At 35.3% G+C, this 24,542-nt stretch overlaps 1 protein-coding gene across 1 annotated transcript in view; it reads left to right on the top strand.

Moving 5' to 3' along the window:
• Positions 1-24,542, top strand: part of LOC136885511 (intermembrane lipid transfer protein Vps13) — a 1,358,975-nt gene that overhangs the window by 915,744 nt on the left and 418,689 nt on the right. The window contains exon 39 of the mRNA XM_067158109.2: positions 2,970-3,089. Coding sequence (XP_067014210.2) covers positions 2,970-3,089 — 120 coding nt within the window. The remainder of the gene's footprint in view (positions 1-2,969; positions 3,090-24,542) is intronic.

The raw sequence follows: 24,542 nt of genomic DNA, 5'->3' as shown, positions 1-24,542 counted from the left end.
TCGCATTTGCGATAAATGCAAATTTTTTAATCTTGTACTGCATCCAAGTCGACAATAATTCTCATGTGGAATAAAATCATTTTTACGCATAAATAGAAGTGCGACAAAAGGTGAATTGTGACCCAAAATGTGAAATAGTATGAATATGCGATTTTGATGTGAATTCTGCAAAAATGTGCTATTTTACTGGCAAAAACAACAATTTTTGGCAAAATCGTCAGAAATACTCAAAATATGATGCATAAATCTTTCGATTGTTCCGATCGATGAAGAAAAGTAACCAATCGATTGCTGCTTTCTGAATTTAATCAATATTTACAATGGGAATAGCAAGGAGAATAGGATTTGTATCGATTATTATCAAAATGTAAATCGAATGTCGGGAAATAATGAGATGGATGCGTTGTTTTCCTGTTATTCAAAATTGAAGCTAGTGAAGAGCAGAAAGTCGAGCGATCATTTAGGTTATGGGGTGCACGACAAAAACTGTGCACGAAAGGGCTCAGCAGTATGCAAAGGATGGTTTATATGCCACAGATTTAGAGACATTGTTTTGCAAGTATTGTAATTGCTGAGTTGGGTGGGAAAAAAAAAATAGCATTGTGAAACATGTTAAATCTGAAAAACACGTGGGTAAGCGATGCGATAATGAAAGTTCAACCCCTGCTGCTAACACATCTCAAAGAAAGCAATCTTCTGTGCCTACTTGCACCATATGATATGAACCTGCGTGTAATTGGAATTGCAGAACTGTCGAGTGTTCAGTATGAGGAAAGGAACGTTAAGGACGGCACAAACACCCAGTCCCCAGGCCAGGGATATTAATAATTTACAATTAGAAACCCCTGACCCAGCCGGGAATCATACCCGGGGCCGCATTGCCCCCTACACCGCGGGGCCAGACATCTACATGACATAGGACATTAAGTATCAAATAATCAAATATACAAAATTCTCCCACCATTTTATGTACACATCCAAATGGTATAAAACTGAACATTTTATAAACTCTAGAAATTTACAGACATCAATTAATAGATCCTCAGTACATGCTCAGTGTTATAATTAAAACAAATATTTAAAAACAGTATCAAGCTTTAACAGCAACTGTAGATTTCTGAGGCGACAAACACCTACAGTATAGTTGATAAAACATGATGTTATAAATTCATATTGTGCATAGCTCCTTCTCTTAAATGCAATAGTACAATAAACTTTGAAAACAACTGAGCATTTAATACAGCAGCAGTTAATAACGTCACCATTTCCACCACCTGACGATGGAGCCAAGTCCTTGAAATGTATTGTGAAATAAATCATTTAATAAAACTTGTGACTGATAACAGTTCATGTTATTTCACAAAGAATATGAATTATTGTTTATAGTTTGCTAGCAATAATGATAATGATTGGGGCTTATTACTGAAAGTTAATTTGTTCATTAACATGCTTCTGTTGAGTTGAAAATCATAAATATATAATATAGCCTACTTATGGATAGAACTAAAAGTTCTGTAGACTGAAGTTCTTCTGTCTCTGAGAACCTGTTATTAAAGTGTCAGTAGAGCATTGGATTGTTATTTAAAAAATAATGCAAGAATATTATTTGTTATGAAATATTTGAGTTTATACTGTGTGAAAGAGAGAAACTATGGAGAAACTTAACATTTTATGAGAACTTCGTTTCACTTTCTTAGTGATGAAGCATTGCTGTTCCAATAATTTGTAATCAGTTAGAACAATTGGTTGGTTGTGGTACATTTCTGAGAAAAATGAAAATAAAAGAGAAAAACAGACAGAGAGTTTGTTTAACACAACATAAGATCAAAAGAATAGACAGCAGGTAGGGACCCTCTTGGTACCCCTACCCAGGGAGTGGCGCCCCTGCCTATGTGAGTCCCAGAGCACACTGACCTGGTGGGCCCCAGCTCAGGGTTACGAGAGAAGATCTCAACGGCATCTACGGTGGAGAAGGTGGACTTCAGTACGGTGGAGATGGCAGAAGGGGCAAACCCGTAGCGTCTGTACTCCAGAGGTGTGGCTACGAAAGGAGTCTGTCTCCATGTTAGGTGCGGCCTAATTTTGAACCTGGCAGTAGGTCTTTGGGTGTAGCGAGCCCATCGTAAAAAGAAAACCTATATAAACTAAGCAAATATGTTTCCAATTTCCTAGAGCAAGGCCTAAGTCCACTTCATGTACTAGGACTAATGGTTCCCTGCCAAGAGACACTTGAAATGTGGGAACTTTTGCTTGAATACGGGGGCAGTCCCAGTGTTTGGGCAAAGATGGAATACAGTGAAGATGACAAAGCCTTTGATTTCGCAGATGATGGCGATTGCAAGTGTAATGGGAAGAACGTGTTGCATGCTCTATGCATGCAGCCAGATGCTAATTTAGACAATATTACAAATGCTGGTGGAGAAGGGGAACACAGATTGTCAGGCACTCTACCTGGGGAACTCTCCCTTACACTCGCGAAATTCAGGGGGAATGTGGAGCTCATCAAAGCATTACTGGAAACAAGAAAGGCAAACCCCAACTAACAGCTGACATCAAAAGTTGCAGTGCCGCTAGGTGTACTGGTGACTTGGTCAGGCACGGATAAGCTACCACCAAGCGTCATCATGGAAATGATTTAACAATGGAACATCATGTTGGAAGAAGGAGGGTGGAACGACAAAACAAAGTGGAGAAGAACCAAATTTGCTCCTACCCAGTGTCAGCTGGAAATGGGAAAATGATGATGATGATGATGATGATCAAAAGAATATCATGATTATTTTAGGTTTAATTTGCAGGTTGGTAATGGGATAAATTAAGTTCCAGCAACTTAACTAGTATAAAACAGTTTAGGGTCAAGATTTTTCTGAGATCTATTGTTGAGAGTTCAATATCTGTCTCAGATGTTATTCCCTCCTGTTGATGACTTCCTGTAAATTAATTTAATCATTTTTCTTTCTATTTTTCAGGTTGATATGAGTAAGCAGCAGCAGCAGCAGCAGCAGCAGCAGGCTAGTCTTGAAGCTTTAGGAGATTGGGAGTATATTCCCAGTGAGCCATCTACCATGGAAATAAATATTAGTTCAAAGGTATATTTTTTTTTATTACATCAGTGATCTAATAATTTTGCTTTTCTTATCCATCTAAAATTGTTAAATGATCAGATTTAATACTAGTTCCTGCCATTTATCCATGCTAACCTGTTACCTGTGCTAAGCACTTTAATGATAGCCTACCTGGTGGCTACAGTCATTAAGGCGTGAAGTCTATATGGTCTTGATACCATGGTTAGCCGGTTTGTGTCCTGTTCATGGAAGAAATTTTCACTGCCAGAATGTTGACTGGCAGGGTAGGAGAGGAGGTGATATAAACATTTTCTTATCACTAGATTGTTTGCCTAAAGCCTGGATTCAGTTCCAAACCATGAAGTTTATATCCTATGATTCCAAACTTCTCCACATTGTTCATCTGGAGTGAGTGTACATGACACTGTTGTTGGCGATATTTCTTGTCAGATGAGGATTTTAAGCCTTGAGCAGACCCATTGGTGTTATTCGACAGGTCTAAGCTATGTGCCAACACAATTACTCTCCCTATTTCTTTATCATCATCATCATCATCATCATCATCATCATCATCATAATAATCATCATCATCATTCCACATGCTGATGCACAGGTTGCCAGTGGAGGACAAATAGAAAGACAAGCAAGCCGAACATGTCCTCAAACATTCCTGACATTAAAAGCCATGCGATAAACATATTCAGCTGTGTATCTCATGCATACTGTACCTGTCCCAGGCTTTGACATGGTACTGAAAGTGTCAACTAAGTCTCACAACATTTGTCACGAATGAAGATCTTATGGAAGAAAGAACTTCGGAGAATCAAACCCGGGCATCGAGGTCCCATCCTCCCTACTTTCTTGCCGACATCTGGCTAGGCTCAGAGCATATGTGTCCGACAAAAATAATGTGGGGAAATAACTAATATTTCTTGAAAGTAGGGTCTGTCTGTCAAGTCATCAGCCCAAAGGCTGGTTGGATCCTCAAATAGCACCACCAAAGGTTATGCAGTTATAAGGAAACCCCAAAAACCAATGGTAGCAACGAAATGAGGTATTCTAGGCGGATGATGAGTGAGGTAGTTTGCCATTGCTTTCCCCACTTGGTCAGAAATTACTATTGCAGCAAGACTGACCTTATGAGCAACACCTTTCATAACACTCAGATGCACTAGTTATGCTCTGAGTGTCAGTATTCAGCACTACCCATACCCCAGCAGCTTCCATACTGTCACAGCCATGGATGTTGACTGGGACTTCGGTGGAAGCTACATTTTGCTCTGGCCTGTGCCAAGAGATGGATCCATCAAGAAATGACAGCAGGCAGGAAAGTAGGGTAAGTAGAGTAAGAGGAATACAATATTATAATAAAGAATAAGAATGGATTTTTACTTAATTCAAAACACAATTTTATTTCACTAAGAGAACATAATTATATGAGAAGCCCTGTACATACATGAAATGCCAATTAAGTTGCCTGCTTGGCAATTTTGAGGTGTATTACGCTTAATATATCACCTGGGGTTTTCCGTCTAATGTTTGAGTTCATTATTGACTCTTGACTTGCATTTTTGACATTCGAAAGGCGGAACCACCTAACATCGTCTATATTTCAAATTCACTGATAAATAATATGGATTCTTACCCTTTCACTTTTATAATGATATAATTTGGATATTCATACTCCGTTACAAAGATCAAGACCTTATCTGCCCCTTTGGCAAAAATATTGTCACTTTCTGGTTATTACAGTAAAGAAAACATAAATTGCACATATACACTAAGTTTAATTGCTAACTGCAATGGTCCAAGGACACACAAAATGAACACGGTCAAATCAACCAAATACAAGAACAAGAAACAAATGTTACTTACCTTGGGTGCAGTAAGCTACAAACATAAAACTTGAAAGGCGCCCAAAATTAATTAAAGGTAAAGAGACCAGGATCTGAAAACAAAATTTACACTTGATAAGTTACCAGGTTAATGGAACTAACTGTACCAAATGATAACATCAAATTAAAGGTGAAATCAAAATATTTAATTAATTAATAATTACAATCAAGTATTAATCAGCCTTAGAAGTGACATAATGCACATTAATAAATAATAATTAATAAATAATTACAATCAAGTAGAACTGGAAGAAAATTGAAAAGCTGATATCTTTTAACAAATGTTAAAGAAATAAATAGTTGATGGGTAATAAACACATTTCTCAAATAAACCTAAAATACTGGCCAGTAATAGTTTGTTTTACATAATTAAAATAATAATTGGTACAATAAATCTACTTAAGATGAAATTTGCTTCAACCTATTTGAATTTTACGTAAATGTTTAAATAATAATCATGGTAACACAGTCACATTACTTCAGCAACTCAAAATGTGACCAGAATAGAAATTAATAGGGAATCAATTAAAACATCAAATTAAATATTTATATATGAAAACCATGGTAAATATTCCCCAAAATAATTACAAAATATTAAAGGAAGATCCTAATATTTCACCAAAACTACAGAACAGATTACACAAAAATTGAAATGCAGCTTCACAAGCCAAGCTACTAATAACAACAGCTAATGCCTGCACAATTAAAGCGCACACGAAAACGAGAAATTACGCAAATAATAATGAAAGGAATAAAACAAAACACGGATGTGGATAGGTCAGGTGAGCGTTTACCAAAAGTAAATTTAAGAATTAGGAGAATCATATTTCAACTCTCTACTAACCGTGGTGTTACAGAAAATAATATTAATAATAATAATAATAATAATAATAATAATAATAATAATAATAATAATAATAATAATAATAATTACATTAAATGATATGATCTAATTTTCATTCCTGATAAATAAAAGATTTAACAGAGGGCAAAATCATTGTTATTGAATTTAATGTGAGGTGGCCTTGGAAGTGGCATAATGCGCATATGAGATAGAATTTAAACACCCGACACAAGAAGAAGAAGAAGACGAAGGATCCCATTACGAGAAATGAGCCAACACCGTGTATCACACAATAAATAACGGTACAATTAGAGATCACATTACAAGAATAGGAAAATATTGATAGAATGAAATACACCAATAATTGTAATAATAAGGTATCCCCAAAACATAGAAGTAGAAATTGGACACAAACCAGAATTCCAACTAAATAAAACTTAAAGAATGACCTTTATACTCATAGGCCCATATACAGCAATTCCAAATTACCTCATTAATGATATAACTACTATATAACTACTTTCACATAACCTGGTTTCACAGTATTTTTCTAACTATTAATTTAATTTATTAGTGCATGTTAGATTTTTTTTTTTTTTTTTTTTTTTTTTTTTTTTTTTTTTTTTTTTTTTTTTTTTTTTTTGTGCTGAAGACAATTAAGTGCAGAATATCATTGCTGAAAATTCCCTTTAGGTAGGTAGGCCTACATATTAACAATGTCCCGTGATGACATTAAAAAACTTGCATAACGGTTTTCTTTGTTGAGTCAATTTATGGTAATATATTCTTGTATTAATTCCCATTAGTAGAAATCCTCCAAAAGTTTAAAAATGTATGATTAATTAGATTATCACAGCAGCTTATTTAAATATAGGTAATCCACTCAATCACACAATTTAGCTCCGAGTAGAAGTTTGGCACACAGCCAGTAAGTTTGAACTCGCTTGATAGATATCCACTCCGAGTTAAAGAAAAATGATGCAAAGGAATAAAATAAAATGGTACACTGGAGTACATAGGAAGTTCAGGCATGGCCTTAATATTTAGTTAGCTTATCCGGGAGTATCGCACTCCATTCCGCTGGCTAGCAAAGATGTCTTCTTGGACCCACGCGAGTGCACTTCCATCTTGGACAATTATCACTGAGTAAGTCCCAGTGAAGAAGAAGCTCTCAGTCAAGAAACTAATTCAGCGCATGCACACCAGTATTGATTTCTACATTGAACAAATAGTATTCATCTCAACTTTGACGCAATAATTGCAGATCACACATTTAAATAATTTGAAAGGTAGAATGCACCAATTAAACAGGCACACCAGACAATGGACAATAAAGGGAGAATAATAAAACTTAGATTTCCACCTATTCAATACTTAAAAAGCAAATGCAAAATTAGGATCTAATCCTTATTTTATTGCTTGATTGTTAAAACATAGGACATGTTTCGTTCATTTTTTGAACATCTTCAGCTATAAATATTTTTACGAGGTTGATTGGTAACATTGATCCAGAATTTACACTTATGGTTTGCAGTTAACAAACTTTAAAAAACCCTATTAAATATAAATTGTTTATATTACATCGTCTAATTAAGAATGATATGACAATTTGTTGAGTTTGAAAATTAAAACTTATTCCAATACTCAAAATACAATTCCTATTAGTTGGTCTCTGTATAACTGCATTTACAATCTATTAAACTGCTAAATGTCTTAAAATTTTCATAGTTTGAACATAAAAACACTTTATTAAAATCTGGCGTAAACTTTTTCACGTGTTATACCATATAGAAATGAAATCTTAATACACTCTCAAAACAGCTGAGTTTAGGCGTAAGTATTATTCTGCTCGTCTACAAAATGTCTAAACTGATGTGCCATATTGATTATAGGTTATGAATTTTGTAACCCTTTAAAATACTTAACATCAGAATTGTATGACAATCTTATGAACATAAGCAGGGTGTAAGTCAGATGGGGACACTCAAGCTTTGGTGATAGATGAGTAGTGATTTCTTCCAAGCTATGTAAGTAAGCCTGTTGACATATCTGTAACAGGGAAATATACGTAAGAACATGCTAAATGGTGTGATGTCGGAAAACTAACGTTGAAGGATCAGCACTTACCCCTTCTACTCCTGCCTACGTTTACGCTGCTCAGCTGTTTGAAGACTGCTTGTCGTTCTACTTGCACTCCTCGTGTTGTATATGTAGTTTGGGGCGTTGGGAGGGGAGGTAGCAGAGGGTGGCATCCTAGCGAATGGCGTGATTCGTGGAGGGGAGTGTTCAGAAGTAGTGTAGGAGGGGGAATATGTACTCGTAGAATGACTCTTATTATTATCCGGAATAAAAATGTTTGCAAATTTTGTGCTATCGAGTTTGAATGTTAGTATTAACTTTGGTATTTGTTCCATTAATGGGTTTTTGATTTCTATTTAGTCTTTCATGTTTTTGTCTCTGTTGAATTGTTTGTCTAGGTGGATATATATGTTCTCCAGTTCATTCATCAATTTTCCTTTATCGATCTTTCTGATTTTAAAAAAATCTTTTTATATAGTAGTAAAATGGTGTACTTTTTCTTGCATATGATTACTCATAGTGGGAAATTTGTTATGTTTAGCAGCATTTACATGTTCTAGATATCTAGTTCTAAAACTTCTGTCAGTTTGGCCAGCGTAAGAAAAACCACACTCAGAGCAAGTAAGCTTATAGATTCCTGATCATTGTGATTTGTTATTGTGTGAATTTACACTGTTATGGTTGAAAATGATATTTCAATTTTATTTTGTGTTCTAAATGCAATATTATTAATTTGTCGTTTTTTAATCGGATTCGTGATTTGATGTACAGCTGGATTGGTGAATGTAAATGTTCAAACTATGGCTTTGCAGATTTGATCAGAATTAGGTTAGTGGCCAGTTTTAATTTCACTCTATTAATCATTTTATTAACAAAATCTATTTTATAAGCATTAACAGAAGCTAAGTCTTTTATGAATTTAATTTCCTTCTTTAAACTATTATCAGAGAGTGGCATTTTAAAGGCTCTGTATATCAGACTAAAGAAAGCTGCATGTTTCTGTTATTTTGGGTGTAGGGAATTTCTTTTTTATAGTTTTTGGGACATAAGATGGCTTTCTATAAATTTGAAAGTCAAATTTATTTTCTGTTCATGTTACTCTATTATCCAAAAAGTTTAATGAATGATTATTTTCTTCCTCCTTAGTAAATTTTACTCTTTGATCGAGGTTTTTTAAGAAGTTGAATATATTATCGCTGTCATTAAGTTTGCTATCTATTGTAACAAAGGTATCATTTACATATCTCAACCACAAACATAGTCCTTCTATGCTTGTTTTTATTTTTCTATGCTCTAAATGATCCATGTAAATATTGGCTAAAATTCCAGACGTGGGGTCTCCCATTCCCAAACACATCTGTTTGTAAATTTTATTGTTGAATGTGAAATAACTATTGTTTAAAGCAAAATTTAATAAATTCATAAACTCTTCTATTTCGCATGTACTTAACTTGCCGTGTTTGGTTAGATTGGACTTGATGATTTCAACGGTCTCTTTAATAGGTACGTTCAGATACATATTGGTTATATCATCGGAACATCCTGCGATGTGATTGTAAGCTAAAACTACTTAATTTTTCACAAAATTCACTTGAACTACTGATCATCGATTCACTGTTAAATTTGTAATGTTTTTTAAAAATTGGTGTAAGTAGTTTGAGATTTTATAAGTGGGACTTCCTCTACTATTAATTATAGGTCTAACAGGCATGTTTGCTTTATGGACTTAAGGTAGAGGTGTAGCCATTGGTAATTTAGGATTCATATTGATCACTTTTTGGTACTCTTGTTCGTTGATTAGAAAAGTGGAATTTTTAAGTATATTCTTTAAATTCTTCTACATTTTATTTATAGGGTCTTTGTTAGTTATTGCATAATTATTATCCGAAAAATGCTTCTGTTTTGTTAATGTAATTGTGTTTGTTTGAAAGAACTGTAGTTTCACCTTTGTCAGCTTTAGTTACTATTACATTACTATCATTAATTTTGGTTCTTAAACTATCGATTTGTTTAGATAGAGTAGGATCTGAATTGAGCAATGTAATAGTAACTAAAGCTGACAAAGGTTAATGGGTATAAAATAGATTTTGTTAATAAAATTATTAATAGAGTGTAATTGAAACTGGTCACTAACCTAATTCCGATCAAAACTGCAAAGCCAAAATTGCAACATTTACATTCACCAATTCAGCTGTACATCAAATCATAAATCCGATTAAAAAACGACAAATTAATAATATTGCATTTAGAACACAAAATACAAATAGAAATATTTTTTCAACCATAATAGTGTAAATTCATGGAATAACAAATAACAATGATCAGGAATCTATAAGCTTACTTCCTCTGAGTGTGGTTTTTTTTTTACGCTGGAAAAACTGACAGAAGTTTTAGAACTAGATATCTAGAACATGTAAATCCTGCTAAACATAACAAATTTTCCACTACGAGTAATCATATGCAAGAAAAAGGACACCATTTTACTACTAGAGAAAAAGATTTTAAAATAATCAGAAAGATCGATAAAGGCAAATTGATGAATGAACTGGAGAACATATATATCCAACTAGACAAACAATTCAACAGAGATAAAAACTTGAATGACGAAATAGAAATCAAAAACCCATTAAACCGAGCTCGATAGCTGCAGTCGCTTAAGTGCGGCCAGTATCCAGTATTCGGGAGATAGTAGGTTCGAACCCCACTGTGGGCAGCCCTGAAAATGGTTTTCCGTGGTTTCCCATTTTCACACCAGGCAAATGCTGGGGCTGTACCTTAATTAAGGCCTCGGCCGCTTCCTTCCCACTCATAGCCCTTTCTTGTCCCATCGTCGCCATAAGACATATCTGTGTCGGTGCAACGTAAAGCAACTAGCAAAAAAAAAAAAAAAAAAAACCATTAATGGAACAAATACCAAAGTTAATACAAACATTCAAACTCGATAGCACAAAATTTCCAAACATTTTTATTCCAGATAATAATAAGAGTCATTCTACGAGTGCATATATCCCCTCCTACACTACTTCTGAAGGTTCCTTCCACGAATCACACCAACTACATATACAATACGAGGAGTGCAAGTAGAACGACAAGCAGTCGTCGAACAGCTGAGAGCAGTAGCTTAAACGTAAGCAGGTGTAGAAGGGGTAAGTGCTAATCTTTCAACATTAGTTTTCCGACATCACATCATTTAGCATGTTCTTATGTATATTTCCCTGCTACAGATATGTCAACAGGCTTACTTCCATAGCTTGGAAGAAATCACTACTCATCTATCACCAAAGCTAGAGTGTCCCCATCTGACTTAGACCCTGCTTACGTTCATAAGATTGTCATGCACTGGTTAAGACTACAGGAAAATTGTAAATTCATCAAATTCTGATGTTAAATATTTTAAAGGTTTACAAAATTCATAACCTATAATCAATATGTCGCATCAGTTTAGACATTTCGTAGATGAACAGAATAATACTTACGCCTAAACTCAGCTGTTTTGAGTGTGTATTAAGATTTCATTTCTATATGGTATAACACGTGAAATAGTGTATGTCAGATTTTAATAAAGTGTTTTTATGTTCAAACCATGAAAATTTTAAGACATTCAGCAGTTTAATAGATTGTAAATGTAGTTATACAGAGACCAATTAATAGGAATTGTATTTTGAGTATTAGAATAAGTTTTATTTTTCAAACTCAACAAATTGTCATATCATTCTTAATTAGACGATGTAATATATAAACAATTTATATTTAATAGGGTTTTTTTAAAGTTTGTTAATGGCAAACCATAAGTGTAAGTTCTGGAACAATGCTACCAATCAACCTCGTAAAAATATTTATAGCTGAAGATGTTCAAAAAATGAACGAAACATGTCCTATGTTTTAACAATCAAGCAATAATATAAGGATGAGATCCTAATCTTGCATTTACTTTTTAAGTATTGAATAGGTGGAAATCTTTTATTATTCTCCGTTTAGTAGACTTTCAATACGGGAAGAAAATTAAGATAATCTCTTGCAGTGGACAATAAAATGGACTTTCAAGTCCAGTTGCACTCATTGTTTGCAGTAGTCTCCCATGATCTACCCTGTCAAATGCCTTAGATAGGTCAATCGCGATACAGTCCAATTGACCTCCTGAATCCAGGATATCTGCTATATCTTGCTGGAATCCTACAAGTTGAGCTTCAGTGGAATAACCTTTCCTAAACCCAAACTGCATTCTATCAAACCAGTTATTAATTTCGCAAACGTGTCTTATATAATCAGAAAGAATGCTTTCCCAAAGGTTACATGCAATGCTTGTCAAACTGACTGCCCTGTAATTTTCAGCTTTATGTCTATCACCCTTTCCTTTATATACAGGGGCTACTATGGCAACTCTTCATTAATTTGGTATAGCTCCTTCATGCAAACAAGAATCATATAGGTACTTCAGGTATGGTACTATATCCCTACCCATTGTCTTTAGTATTTCTCCTGAAACCTTATCAATTCCGGCTGCTTTTCTAGTTTAACTTTTGTATCTTACTGTAAATGTCATTGTTTTCATAGATAAATTTTAATACTTCTTTAGTATTAGTCACCTCCTCTATCTGGACATTATCCTTGTAACCAACAATCTTTACGTACTGCTGACTGAATAATTCTGCCTTTTGAAGATCCTCGCATACACACTCCCCTTGTTCATTAATAATTCCTGGAATATCCTTCTTGGAACCTGTTTCTGCCTTAAAGTACCTATACATACTCTTCCATTTTTCTCTCAAATTTGTTTGGCCGCCAGTTATGCTTGCTATCATGTTATCCTTAGCTGACTTCTTTGCTAGATTCAATTTCCTAGTAAGTTCCTTCAATTTCTCCTTACTTCCATAGCCATTTCTAACTCTATTTCTTTCCAACCTGCACCTCCTTTTCTGTCTCTTTACTTTTCTGTTGAAATATAGTGGATTTTTACCGTTCCTTACCACCTTTAAAGGTACAAACCTATTTTCAGTCTTATCATTACTGTCTAGTGCATCCCGTTTGCTTGAATGTACCTTGCTACGACCCTTTAAACAAACCTAACATATAGGTACCACTGCAATTCAAGTGAAGGCCATCTAAGCGCAGGCCCCTATCTCCTACCCACTCATTAAGATATACAAATCTTGCTTCCAGTTTTTCACATACTCACTTCGTAGTCTCTCATAATCCCCAATCACCTTCCAGTCGGTATCCCTCCTACACGGTATTTCACCGATAACAATCTTTGCTTCCTTAAACTTTACCTGTACTGCAATAACCCGATCCCACACATTCCCAAATATGTTGGTACCTACAGGGTGCAGGAAAACCTTGTTTCATGAATTAAAGGAATGTTAGATGGTACAAATATGTACAACTATTGTGAACATAGGAGCCATAGGCCTGCAGTGTTTAGTTTCGGCACTATGTGGGCCTAAACATTTATGAATGGCTGCCAACCTCCTAGGTGTTCAAGTGCAAATGTGACACTCTCTTTACCTTTTAGCTGCATGCAATGAAAACAGATTAACATTCAGTACCTCATAGCAGGTGTACAAACAGTATTCCTCCAACTTGACAGCAATATTCCATAGACTCTAAAAGATTTGCGTATTCTTTGGAAAATTCTCAGCGCTTATCGGACATGATGTGCAGGAGTAGTGACTTACAAACAGAAGGACACAAGGAAGCAGAATTTTCCCTTTCCTCAACATACTGTACTTGCCCCACTTAGTATAACAGTGGATTACCCCATGATCAGGGCCTCAACCCCACCCATCTCATTTGATCCCCTCCCATCTTGGTCTTTCCTGACTGGTGCAGAACCTACTTCTTTCTCCCTTTCTCCCTCCCATGACCCTGTTCCAAAACTCTTTTCTTATACTCTACTCTACATTTCTCTTTCCTCCTGCTTTTCCCCTCCTCTGCAACAGTTTCCTCTTCCTATCTTCCATGTGTTCTTGTACCTGCAGTGATGCATACTGATTTCTTATCAGTACCTGTCCCGAATTGTGCCCCTGAATATAGGCCTTTGTCCTCGATTTCCTTCCCCTTAAAACATTAGCCCACCTGTCTTCTACGACTTTTCCCATTCCTTCCCATCCCTTTTGTATATCTACTGTATCCTGTACATTGTCTCTGGGAGACCAACCTTCCTTGCTGTCCTCCATGAGAATCCTCCCTCAAACTCTCCAACTCCTCCTTCATACTCCATATTGCCTGCTCACACCTACAGTCCATACACCTACATTCCTTAGCCATTCTTTATTCTTCTTAATGGAAAAATGAAAGATCAACCATTCCCGAACAATTTTGTTCATTTCCTCATTTCTAGGTAAGCTTTCATTTCACTGCTCCATCTCCCCGTAACCACTCTTCATTTAATTCCACCTATTCTTAAGAATGTCATAATCTTACGTTTTTCCAATCTTGAACTTTGCTACGATCTGCTTAACAGACCATTTGTCTTTTTCACTAGCTTCTAAAACCTTCTTTTCTGTGTTCAAATCTAAAACCATGCATCTCTTTCATTCCATCTGTTTTAAAATGATGTAGCTATAGCACAAAGTTCTGCAATTGCTAACTCTAAGCACACTAAATCTGTGACCTTTCTACGAAAATGGGACTGCATTATTAACCCATATGCACCCGCCCGCTCTTTGCTCTGACATTGCTAGGAATCTGCCAACTTTTTAGAATGCAACCTTGGTGTTGCAAGCTTTCGGTTAAAACAGCATAGTGGGTGATCGAATGCGCGTATTATTGAGGGACCTGTTTTATGTTATTGAGAAATTCCATGCTGTTGCTCATGACACAAAAACAGAACAATACAGAAATATAACACATAAAAATCCTTTTGAAAACCTAAAATTTTCATTAACTTATCTTACCTCGGAAGTCTTTTAGTGTGTGGTATGGCCCTAATTATACGACACGAAGCCTAACATTTGCCTGATTTTGAAAAAAGGAAATAATGGGAAACCAATCACGATGCAGCGAATGATGAGATTCAAACCTATCTCCCAAATACGAACTTACGGCCATATGTCTCAGTTGTTGTTGTTGTTGTTGTTGTCGTTGTCGTTGTCGTTGTTGTTGTTGTTGTTCAGTCTGAGGATCACTGGTAAAGTGTTCGCATTCAGGTACCAAGATCGTAGGTTCAAATCCGGCATTTAAAGATAAAAATGTCATTGTTCCGTATTGAAAAGTATCACAGTTAAAATTGAAATAATAAATAAAGAGGTTCACCCTACTCAATACATAAGAATAAGAAATGCAGTGATTACATTCTTATTTAATAATAAGTAGAACTGGTACCGGTTTTGACCCTACTCCAGGTCATCATCAGCCGATTAAAACATGAAAAACAATGCATAGGAGTGAACTCGAACTCGATCTCTTATTTTCTTTTTACTGTGCATTGTTTTTCATGTTTTAATCGGCTGATGATGACCTGGACTAGGGTCGAAACTGGCACCACTTATACTTATTATTAAATAAGAATGTAATCACTGCATTTCTTATTCTTATGTATTGAATAGGTTGAACCTCTTTATTTATTATTTCAATTTTAACTGTTCAAATCCGGCAGTCGTAATCGGATCTTGAGGGGCGGGAGAAAGTCCATTTGGCATTCCATGTCATACGATATTACTACGCGATATTACTACATTTCGTGAACATTCATGCACAGGATCACTAATAACTTCTTCCTTACTATCACTGCTGAAAGCAGAGCGTAAAACATCAAGTATGCTTTGAATTTTGCTATTACTGAGCATATTGCGCGAGCAAGCAACTTCCTTCTCAGCCATCTTGTCAAGAACAGAATACGGATTTCTCGATTAATATTTTAATCATTTCTCTTTGTCAAAGAAGCATACCAGAGCACTCTGGTGACATTTTGGGACACCAAGAACAGATTACTAGTAGAAATGTTTCCAGAAAAAGCCAACAGATGTCATAAACGTCTCCAATATGAGACCTTGCACCCCGGCGTATCAAGCCGCTTGTGGAGTCCTGGCCCAGCCGCTCGACCACGTATCAGTCCGATTATGGGTGCATAGGAGTAAAGCGGGTAGTGTACCCTCTCTCCCAAATTCCTGTGTTCTGTTAATCAACAACTCATGAAAGTTACACTTACATGGTGACAAAATTAGATAAAGAATGAAGGAAGCCTGTAAGTTTCTTGCCTCAGACTTCACTCTTTTCGTATTTCTACAGTAAAGGATTTCTAAACCACATGGAAGGGCCCTATCAAGGTCTACATATAGAATTGCTGCTTTACAACCAGATGGTCTGAGTTCATTTCTTCGCCGAATTCTATCTTAGCCATCTTAGATCCATTAGGAATACACATTTACTGTCAACAGTTAGTAAGGAAATATACATATTTTGTTCTGTTATAGCTGCAAAATTTCCTTCCGTTTCTGCATCAGATAGGTTCCGCTAAATACAGGTTAACTTACATGAATATTAAACCATAATTCATGGGGCTGGGAAAATTTTCGAATATGGATAGTTTTCCGGTTCATAAAGGTTCTGCTAAAGGCAGGTTTTAGAGTTCTTGGACAGATTATTGAAATTGGTAATTACTATTATTTTTCCTACTATGCAAGATGCAAATTAAAACTGCTCTTAAATCCAAAAAATGAAGAAGGATGTTTAAAATAATTTCCCAATCATTTCTCTCAAATCTACACCTTGAAATGCAAATATCAGGCTATAGGAATTGGATTATTAATTTTTACTTGACTCTGTGCTAGCATTGGTATATTAAAATGCAAAGTTCAGCTATAATCACCAACAATAAAAAGATAATTAATGATCTTGTCAGTGTGTAACAATTTATTATAGGAAGTTCAGTTCCATGATTGAGACTTGGTAACGAAGGCAGGAATACAATTATAAAGTAATGATACCATGTACTGGGGTACAGTACTGCTATCGACCGCTCAACAAGATAGACATACAGTAACAACAGTAGTAAAAGGTGGAGGAGTGGTTTGGAACCTAATGTGAAAGAGTAGGTCTAAAAGTAACGAAATTGTATGAAGCAGGTGGATGTTACAGTGTGTGACTTGTTCAATAGAGCAGTATGTGCTGACAAAGGGAAAATGTGCCTCACATGCACTTTCTGTAGGGCTGATATAACAATAATAGGGAATTTTTTAGTTAGAAGGACTTTACATAGGCATGTGCAGTGGGATATCAACATCATAGGCCCAAAGGTATTAGAGGGTTCTGGGGTTGTAGAGTATGGCAAGCATGAATAAAAATAAAGATAAGGGATGCAACATTTTCAATGATAACGGTTACATTTATGCCAATATATTGACTGTATACATTTCCTGACCAGCAGGACATTAATATCCTTACAATAGCAGAACATTTTCATATCTGATTATAATATTTGTTGGTTTCTCTAGAATGAAGAAACGTTTACCCCAAAATGATTTCATGATCGCAATCATAAAACTTGCAAGCCTCCGAATTTAAGGTTAGGTACTTGACCACACTAGTACATCTCTATATATATCTGATGGAAACAAACACAAATATTCCATGAGGGATGTATTTTGTTGACAATAAATGGGGGATAAAATTTTAAATTAGTCAAGGATATGGACAAACTATTTAACAATATAAAAACAAGAAAAATAATAGTAGTTAAATCGAGTGAAAATACCAAGACAAATGACTTACCGAAATACAACAGAATGAGGTTATAATACTGGCTCTAAGCAGAAAGTATTTCCAAGGGGGAATATTTAAATCAATCAATAAATCAATAAGAAAATTTCATTGACATAAAGATAAAGTTTTAAACTTTGCTACAATAAAATGTATCCAAGGGATCTAGCCTATCTGAATCAATACCAAATTTTTACAAAGTAGAGAATAAGTGGGGAATGAAGGGACATTGGAACCCGAGAAACACGAAAACGAAAAATTTAGTTCTTCACTTCATGAAGTAATAAGTCTCAAACACACAAAGATTTCCATAATTTATTAATACGAGGTGTGTTTTTTAAGTAAGGGCAATTTTGTTTTAGACACTAGTAGTTCGCGTGCACGTCGCAACATATTCAAGATTATCAACTCGCCCGCCCTGTTCAAGGTTCAGTCAGTAATGCGGTTTTTGTCAGCAAGGAACCTGCAGACATTCACAGACAGATTTGTGAAGTGTATGGTGTCAGTGCTATGAGTGAAGGCAAAATGCGTAAAGTGGGTACGAGACTTCAAAGATGGCCATGACAATGTGCATGATGAGGCCTGCTCCACTCGCCCATCTCTGATCACAAACGATTTGGTAGCTTCAGTTGAAGCAAAGATTCATGAGGACAGACACTTCACAAGAACAGCTTTCTCAAACACCTTTCCTGACGTGTCTGGGTCAGTGCTTTACGAAATTGTTTATGAAAACCTAAACTTCAGGAAACTGTGTTCCCGTTGGGTCCCTAAACTCTTAACAGAGGATCACAGAAACAAAACATTTGAGTGTTCAAGGATGTTTTTGACTCGTTATGCCGAAGAAGGTGACAGCGTGTTGAGTTGGATCGTAATGAGAGATGAAACATGGGTTTCGCATATCACGCCCGAATCAAAGCAACAGAGAATGAAGTGGAGACCCTTACATTCGCCTGTAATGGTGAAGGCCAAACCGACTCTGTCCCAGCACAAGATCATGGCGTCTGTATTTTGGGATAAGCACGGTGTTTTGTTGGTCGACTTCATGCAACGAGGAACCACTATCAATGCGGAAGCTTACTGCCAAACCTTGAGAAAGCTACGCAGAGCGATATAAAACAAAAGACGCGGCATGCTGACAAAGGGAATTGTCCTTCTCCACGACAATGCAAGGCTTCACACTGCAGCTCGGACCCGATGTTTATCTATATATATATAAAATAACTTGTCCTGACTGACTGACTGACTGACTGATTCATCATTGCCGAGCCAAAACTACTGGACATAAAGAAATGAAATTTCAGGGATGCATTCATATTAATATGTAGGTGCTCGCTAAGGGAGAATTTTTGGATATTCCGTCGCTAAGGGGGTAAAAAGGGGAGTGAATTTTTAAAATGATGATATCTATATCTCAAAAACTTAAAAGTTTACAGACGTAAACATTGGTATTTGGAATCTACTTTAAAAATAAAGAAACATATATTTTTTTGTTTCCGAAAATTTCATTAAGGGGGGTGAAGGAAGGGGGGAAAATGGGTTGAACACCTTTTATGAGGAGACTTATATCTCAAAAACTGAAGATGTTACAGACATAAAAATTGAAATTTGGAATCCCCTTTGAAAATAAAGAAACACATATTTTTATGTTTTTGGATAATCCGATGAATAGGGGTTGAACAGGAATGACAAACTGGGTGATTTAAAAAAAAGACTAAATCTGTTAATTATCTCAGACATGTAACATGTAACATATTACAGATTTGAAAACTGGCATTTGGAATTTCGTGTAATAAAAGTAAAGAAACATAAATATATTTTTTCGGAAAATCCACTTAAGAGGAACTGAAAAAGTGGGTGAATTTTTAAAATAAGGTATCTACAGTATATCTCAAAAACTCAACATGTTGCAGACATGAAAATTGATATTTGGAATGTTGTTTAAAAATAAGGAAACGCGTATTATTTGGTTTTCGGGAAAAACCCTTAAAGGGGTGGGGGTGAAAGAATTGAAAACTTGGTTGAATTATTTGTATGAGAATGTATATATATATATCTAATGATGTTACAAAACTGAAGGTTACAGATGTGGAAATTGTTATTTGGAATCTCCTTTAAAAATAAAGAAACACCCACTTCTGGGGAGGGGGGAATCAACTTGGGGGCGGGGGCTGTGAAAAAGGAGTTTAATTCCCTTTTATGAGGATACATATATCTCAAAACTGAAGATGTTAGTCATGATAAGTGGCATTTGGGACCTCCTTTATAAATAAAGAAGGTTTTTTGTTTTCGGAAAATTCACTTAAGGGGGGAGGGTGAAAGGAAGTGAAAAAATTGAATTATTTTTATGGAGAAACTTATATCTCAAATATGTAAGGTTACCCGTGTGAAAATTTGTATTGGGAATCACATTAAAAAATAAAGAAACACACATTTTTAGGAGGGGGGTGGGGATCAGCTTAACGGGCTGGGGTGTAAAAGGAGTTGAATTCTTTTTATGAGGGTACTTATATCTCAAAAACTAAAGATGTTAGAGGCATGAACATTTGTATTTGGAATCTTCTTTCAGAGTAAAGAAACACATGTTCTTTTGTTTTCGGAAAGTCCACTTAAGGGGGTGAATGAATTGAAAAATTAGTTTAATTTTTTGTGTGAGCATACTTATATCTCAAAAACTAAAAATATTAATGACGTGAAAATTGGTATTTGGAATCTTCTTTAAAAATAAACAGGCATTTTTGGGGAGGGGGAATCAACTCAACCGGCTCCGTGGTGTAGGGGGCAACGCGTCCGCCTGTCACCCGGCAGACCCGGGTTTGATTCCCGGCCATGTCAGGGGTTTTTAATTGTAAATTGTTAATATTCCTGGCCAGGGGACTGGGTGTTTTTGTCGTCCTTAATGTTCCTTTCCTCACATTTAACACGTTATACTTCTTCCATTTACATAATAAACGCAGGTTCCTCACATATGGCGCAAGTAGGGGCAAAAGTTCTTCCTAGGTCGACGCCGTGAACAAGTAGCGAAAAAAATACTTATTTCTCAAAAATTGAAGATGTTACAGACATGAAAATTAGTATTTGGAATCCCTTTTAAAAATGAAGAAACACGCATTTGTTGTTTTTTTCAGAAAATCGATGTAAGCGGTGTGGCGTTGAAAATAAGTACGGCATATAAGGAGTTGAAATATGTTTATGAGGATACTTTATCATAAAAACTGAAGTTATTACAGACATGAAAGCTGGTATTTTGAATTTCCTTTCAAAATAAAGAAACACGTATTTTTTGTTTTTGGAAAGTTCACTTAATTATTACAGATCATTGCCAAAAATACATAAAAAGGATGTTCCCATTCGACCCATCCTAAATAGCCGAAATTGTCCGACGTACAAAACTTCGCAATTCCTCCAGAAATTTCTTAAGAAACATTTTACATTCCACAACAAACACCCTATAAAAAACTCAATAGAACTATGTGAAACCTTAAATAAATTTAATTTACAAACTAACCATATAATGTGTTCTTTTGACATTACCAACATGTATTCGAATATTCCCACTAAGGAAACTATAGAAATTATACGAAATAATATTTCCAAATACAGCACTTTAAGTCTATTAGAAATAGAAGAATGCTTAAAATTGCTAAACTTTGTCCTCCATAATAATTATTTCACCTTCAACAACAAGATATACAAGCAGGAAGGTCTAGCCATAGGAGACCCCATCTCAGGAATACCTGCCGAAATTTACATGGATAATCTCGAAAGTAGTAAAATAACAAAAAGCAATAATGGATTGTGTCTTTCGCTACGCTATGTCAATGACACATTGGCAATAATCGACAAAAGTTGCAACAATAGTGAAAACATACTAACCTACTTAAACAACCTAGACAACTGCATTAAGTTCACCAAAGAGGGCGAGGACAATAGTCGAATCAATTTTCTCGACATTACAATTACTAGGACCACTAACAATTTTGATTTTCAAATTCACAGAAAACCTTCATTCACCCCCACAACTATAAAACAAAATTCTCTTCACTCACAGTCACACAAACAATCCTCATTTTACAGTTTAGTGTACAGAGCGTTAAAAATTCCTATGTCAACCGCCAATTTGAAAAAAGAAATAAATACCATAAAAGAAAAAGCTAGTTTCAGTGGATACAATCCCTCAATCATACATAAAATAATCAATAAAGTGTTGAAATTGACCATGAACCTCTCCCCAATAAAAACAAAAATATCAAAGTATGCAACCTTTACCTACACCAATCCCATCATACATCAAATTGCTACCCCTCTAAGGAAACATGATATTAAGATAGCCTTCAAGACCCAAAATTCAAATTAAAAATTATTTTTCATCCACAACATCATAAACTTGGATAACAATAAATATTTGGGTTCCGGCATTTACAGACTGAAATGTGCTGAGTGCATTAGTTCGTATATCAGTCGAACCGGAAGAAGTTTCACAACTAGATATGCTGAACATTTTAATGCCCAGAAACACAACAATCACTCAGCAATGAGTATCCATATGAAGGACACAGGACACAATTTCACCACAATCGAACAAGACCTTCAAATTTTAAAAAGAATAGATAAAGGCAGACTTATGACCGAGCTCGAAAATTTGTACATTATCTTGGACCAAAAATACAACAGTAATAAAAACTTAAATGATCCAATAGATAACTGAAGCCCTTTATATGAACAATTAATAATTTTGTTTAATAAGTTAAATCTGAAAGACAAAAGATTGATGTCCTCAAAACATCCTCTTCAAGCACCCCCACTAAGCTGTTCAACTTATCACGCCCCTGTTCTCCCTCCAATACACACAACTCCTTCCTAAGTGCCAATTACAAGCCCACAGCCCCGCCTTCTCAAGTCCACTCCTCTCCACCAAGACATCACACGTACAACACGAGGAGTAAGATGTTGGTGACAGCCAGTGCTTCAAAAACCTCTTAGCAATAAGTTAACAGCCCAACAACACTAAAGGTAAGCTTTAACTCCATATTCTCTAACGCATTTCAGTCTTCGTTTTTTCCCCGTCGTTATTTCTCTCAACTAATTAAGGACTTATCCTTCTTTTCAGATATTCACATGCGTAAGATAACTCAACATTAATTACATCGCACAACATTTTGACTCTCACCCATTCAATTAATAATACCAACATCCCATACTCCGTTAACTGAAACACACCATTAAAACTTCAAAATAATAGTCAAATGGGAAGACATTAACAACACTTCAGCTGCCCTCATTCAAGCCTTTATTTCAACTGTTTCAACATAGGCTCTGTTTGAATCAAATATCAACTGTTGTTTACATGCACTAGGCACTCCATCTCATAGAGAGTGTCCAACAGAGTTGAATAGCCCATGGATACTTCAGCAAACTAACTTGTTTGGGTCTAAAATATAATTACACAACTTAGACATCTAGGTTGAATTACGACGTAAAGCAACGTGTTTCACATGAGCTGGTCAAAAACCATATACAAACTTTCCACATTTTGATGCTAATTCCATTAGACCACACCATGAACGTAATATTAAGGTCAAATTTAAGTGAAATTAGCACAAATTTGGAATGCTTTTCCACATCATTTCACATGTAAATTACATGTGCAGTATTTTGTAATTGTATTGTATTCTGCATTCATTCTCAATATTTGTATATAAATTTTAAACTGTCTTCGAACTTTGGCATCGCATACGTTTTTAGACTATCACTATTGTCATTTATTACACATATGACAGCCATTGTTTAAGTAAAAATTCACAAACATGCTCACCAGTGCAACATATTTTTAATCAATTTGATATTTTGTTAATAATAAGATATTGTAAAGTTTTTTAATGTATTCACTCAGGCAACATGTTTTACAATTTTCCAACCAGACGTCTGGTAGAACTTTGAGGTATTGATGCCCCACAAAACGGGCGAAACATGTCTCAACTATTTTAATGATGTTTAACTAACACGTTAACATCTTGCACTGTATTGAATAGGTTGAAGTTTTAAATAAATTTCTTACATTATTATTAAGTCCACTTAAGGTGGGAGAGTGGTGGAAAGAAGTGAAGAAGAAGAAGTTGAATTACGAGTATACATTTATCTCAAAAACTGAAGGTGTTACAGATGTACAGGCATGAAAAATGGTATTTGGAAATTCCTTTAAAAATAATGAAACACATATTTTTTGTTTTCGGAAAATCCAGTTAAGGGGCTGAAAAGAATTGAAAAAGTGGGTGAATTTTTAAAATGAGTACTGGTATATTTACATTATATGTAAAAGACTTAACATGTTAGATACAAGAAACTTGGTATTTGGAATGTCCTTTAAAAATACATGAACGTGTACCTTTTTGTTTTCGGAGAAGGCACTTAACAGGGAATGAAAAGGGGTGAAAAATAATTGAATTATTTTTTATGAGGATACTTATATCTTAAAAACTGAAGATGTTACAGACGTGAAAATAGGTATTTTGAATCTCCTTTAAAAATAGAGAGACATGCATTTTTGTTTTTGGAAAATACACTTAAATGGGGGTGAGGGTGGGGGGAGGAGTAGGGATACTTATGTATATCTCAAAAACTGAAGATGTCACAGATGTGGGAATAGGTATTTGGAATCTCCTTTAAAAATAAAGAAACATGTATTCCTTTTTTCTACCTGAGATAAGTTTGTTTCTCACAGGTACAGTTCTATGTTGCATGGTCGTCTTAGCCCCAAAAGGTAATACCACAAACATAGTTTACAAAGAAATTCTTGGGTAAGTGAAACTCAGCTTTTGGGTGAGTTTTTATACTTTATGTATTTTCAAATAATGTCTTAGTACGAGGCCAAGAAAAGATTACTTTGATCGAATTACAAAATCCACGTGAGCGAAGCCGTAGGTAATTGCTAGTTGGACATATTTGGCTGGGAAGTTTTAAACC

This window comes from Anabrus simplex, chromosome 1, assembly GCF_040414725.1.
Source record: "Anabrus simplex isolate iqAnaSimp1 chromosome 1, ASM4041472v1, whole genome shotgun sequence".
In the NCBI taxonomy this organism is placed as follows: Eukaryota; Metazoa; Arthropoda; class Insecta; order Orthoptera; family Tettigoniidae; genus Anabrus; species Anabrus simplex.
Note: the sequence above shows the minus strand (reverse complement) of the source record. Positions and strands in the feature narration are given on the sequence as shown.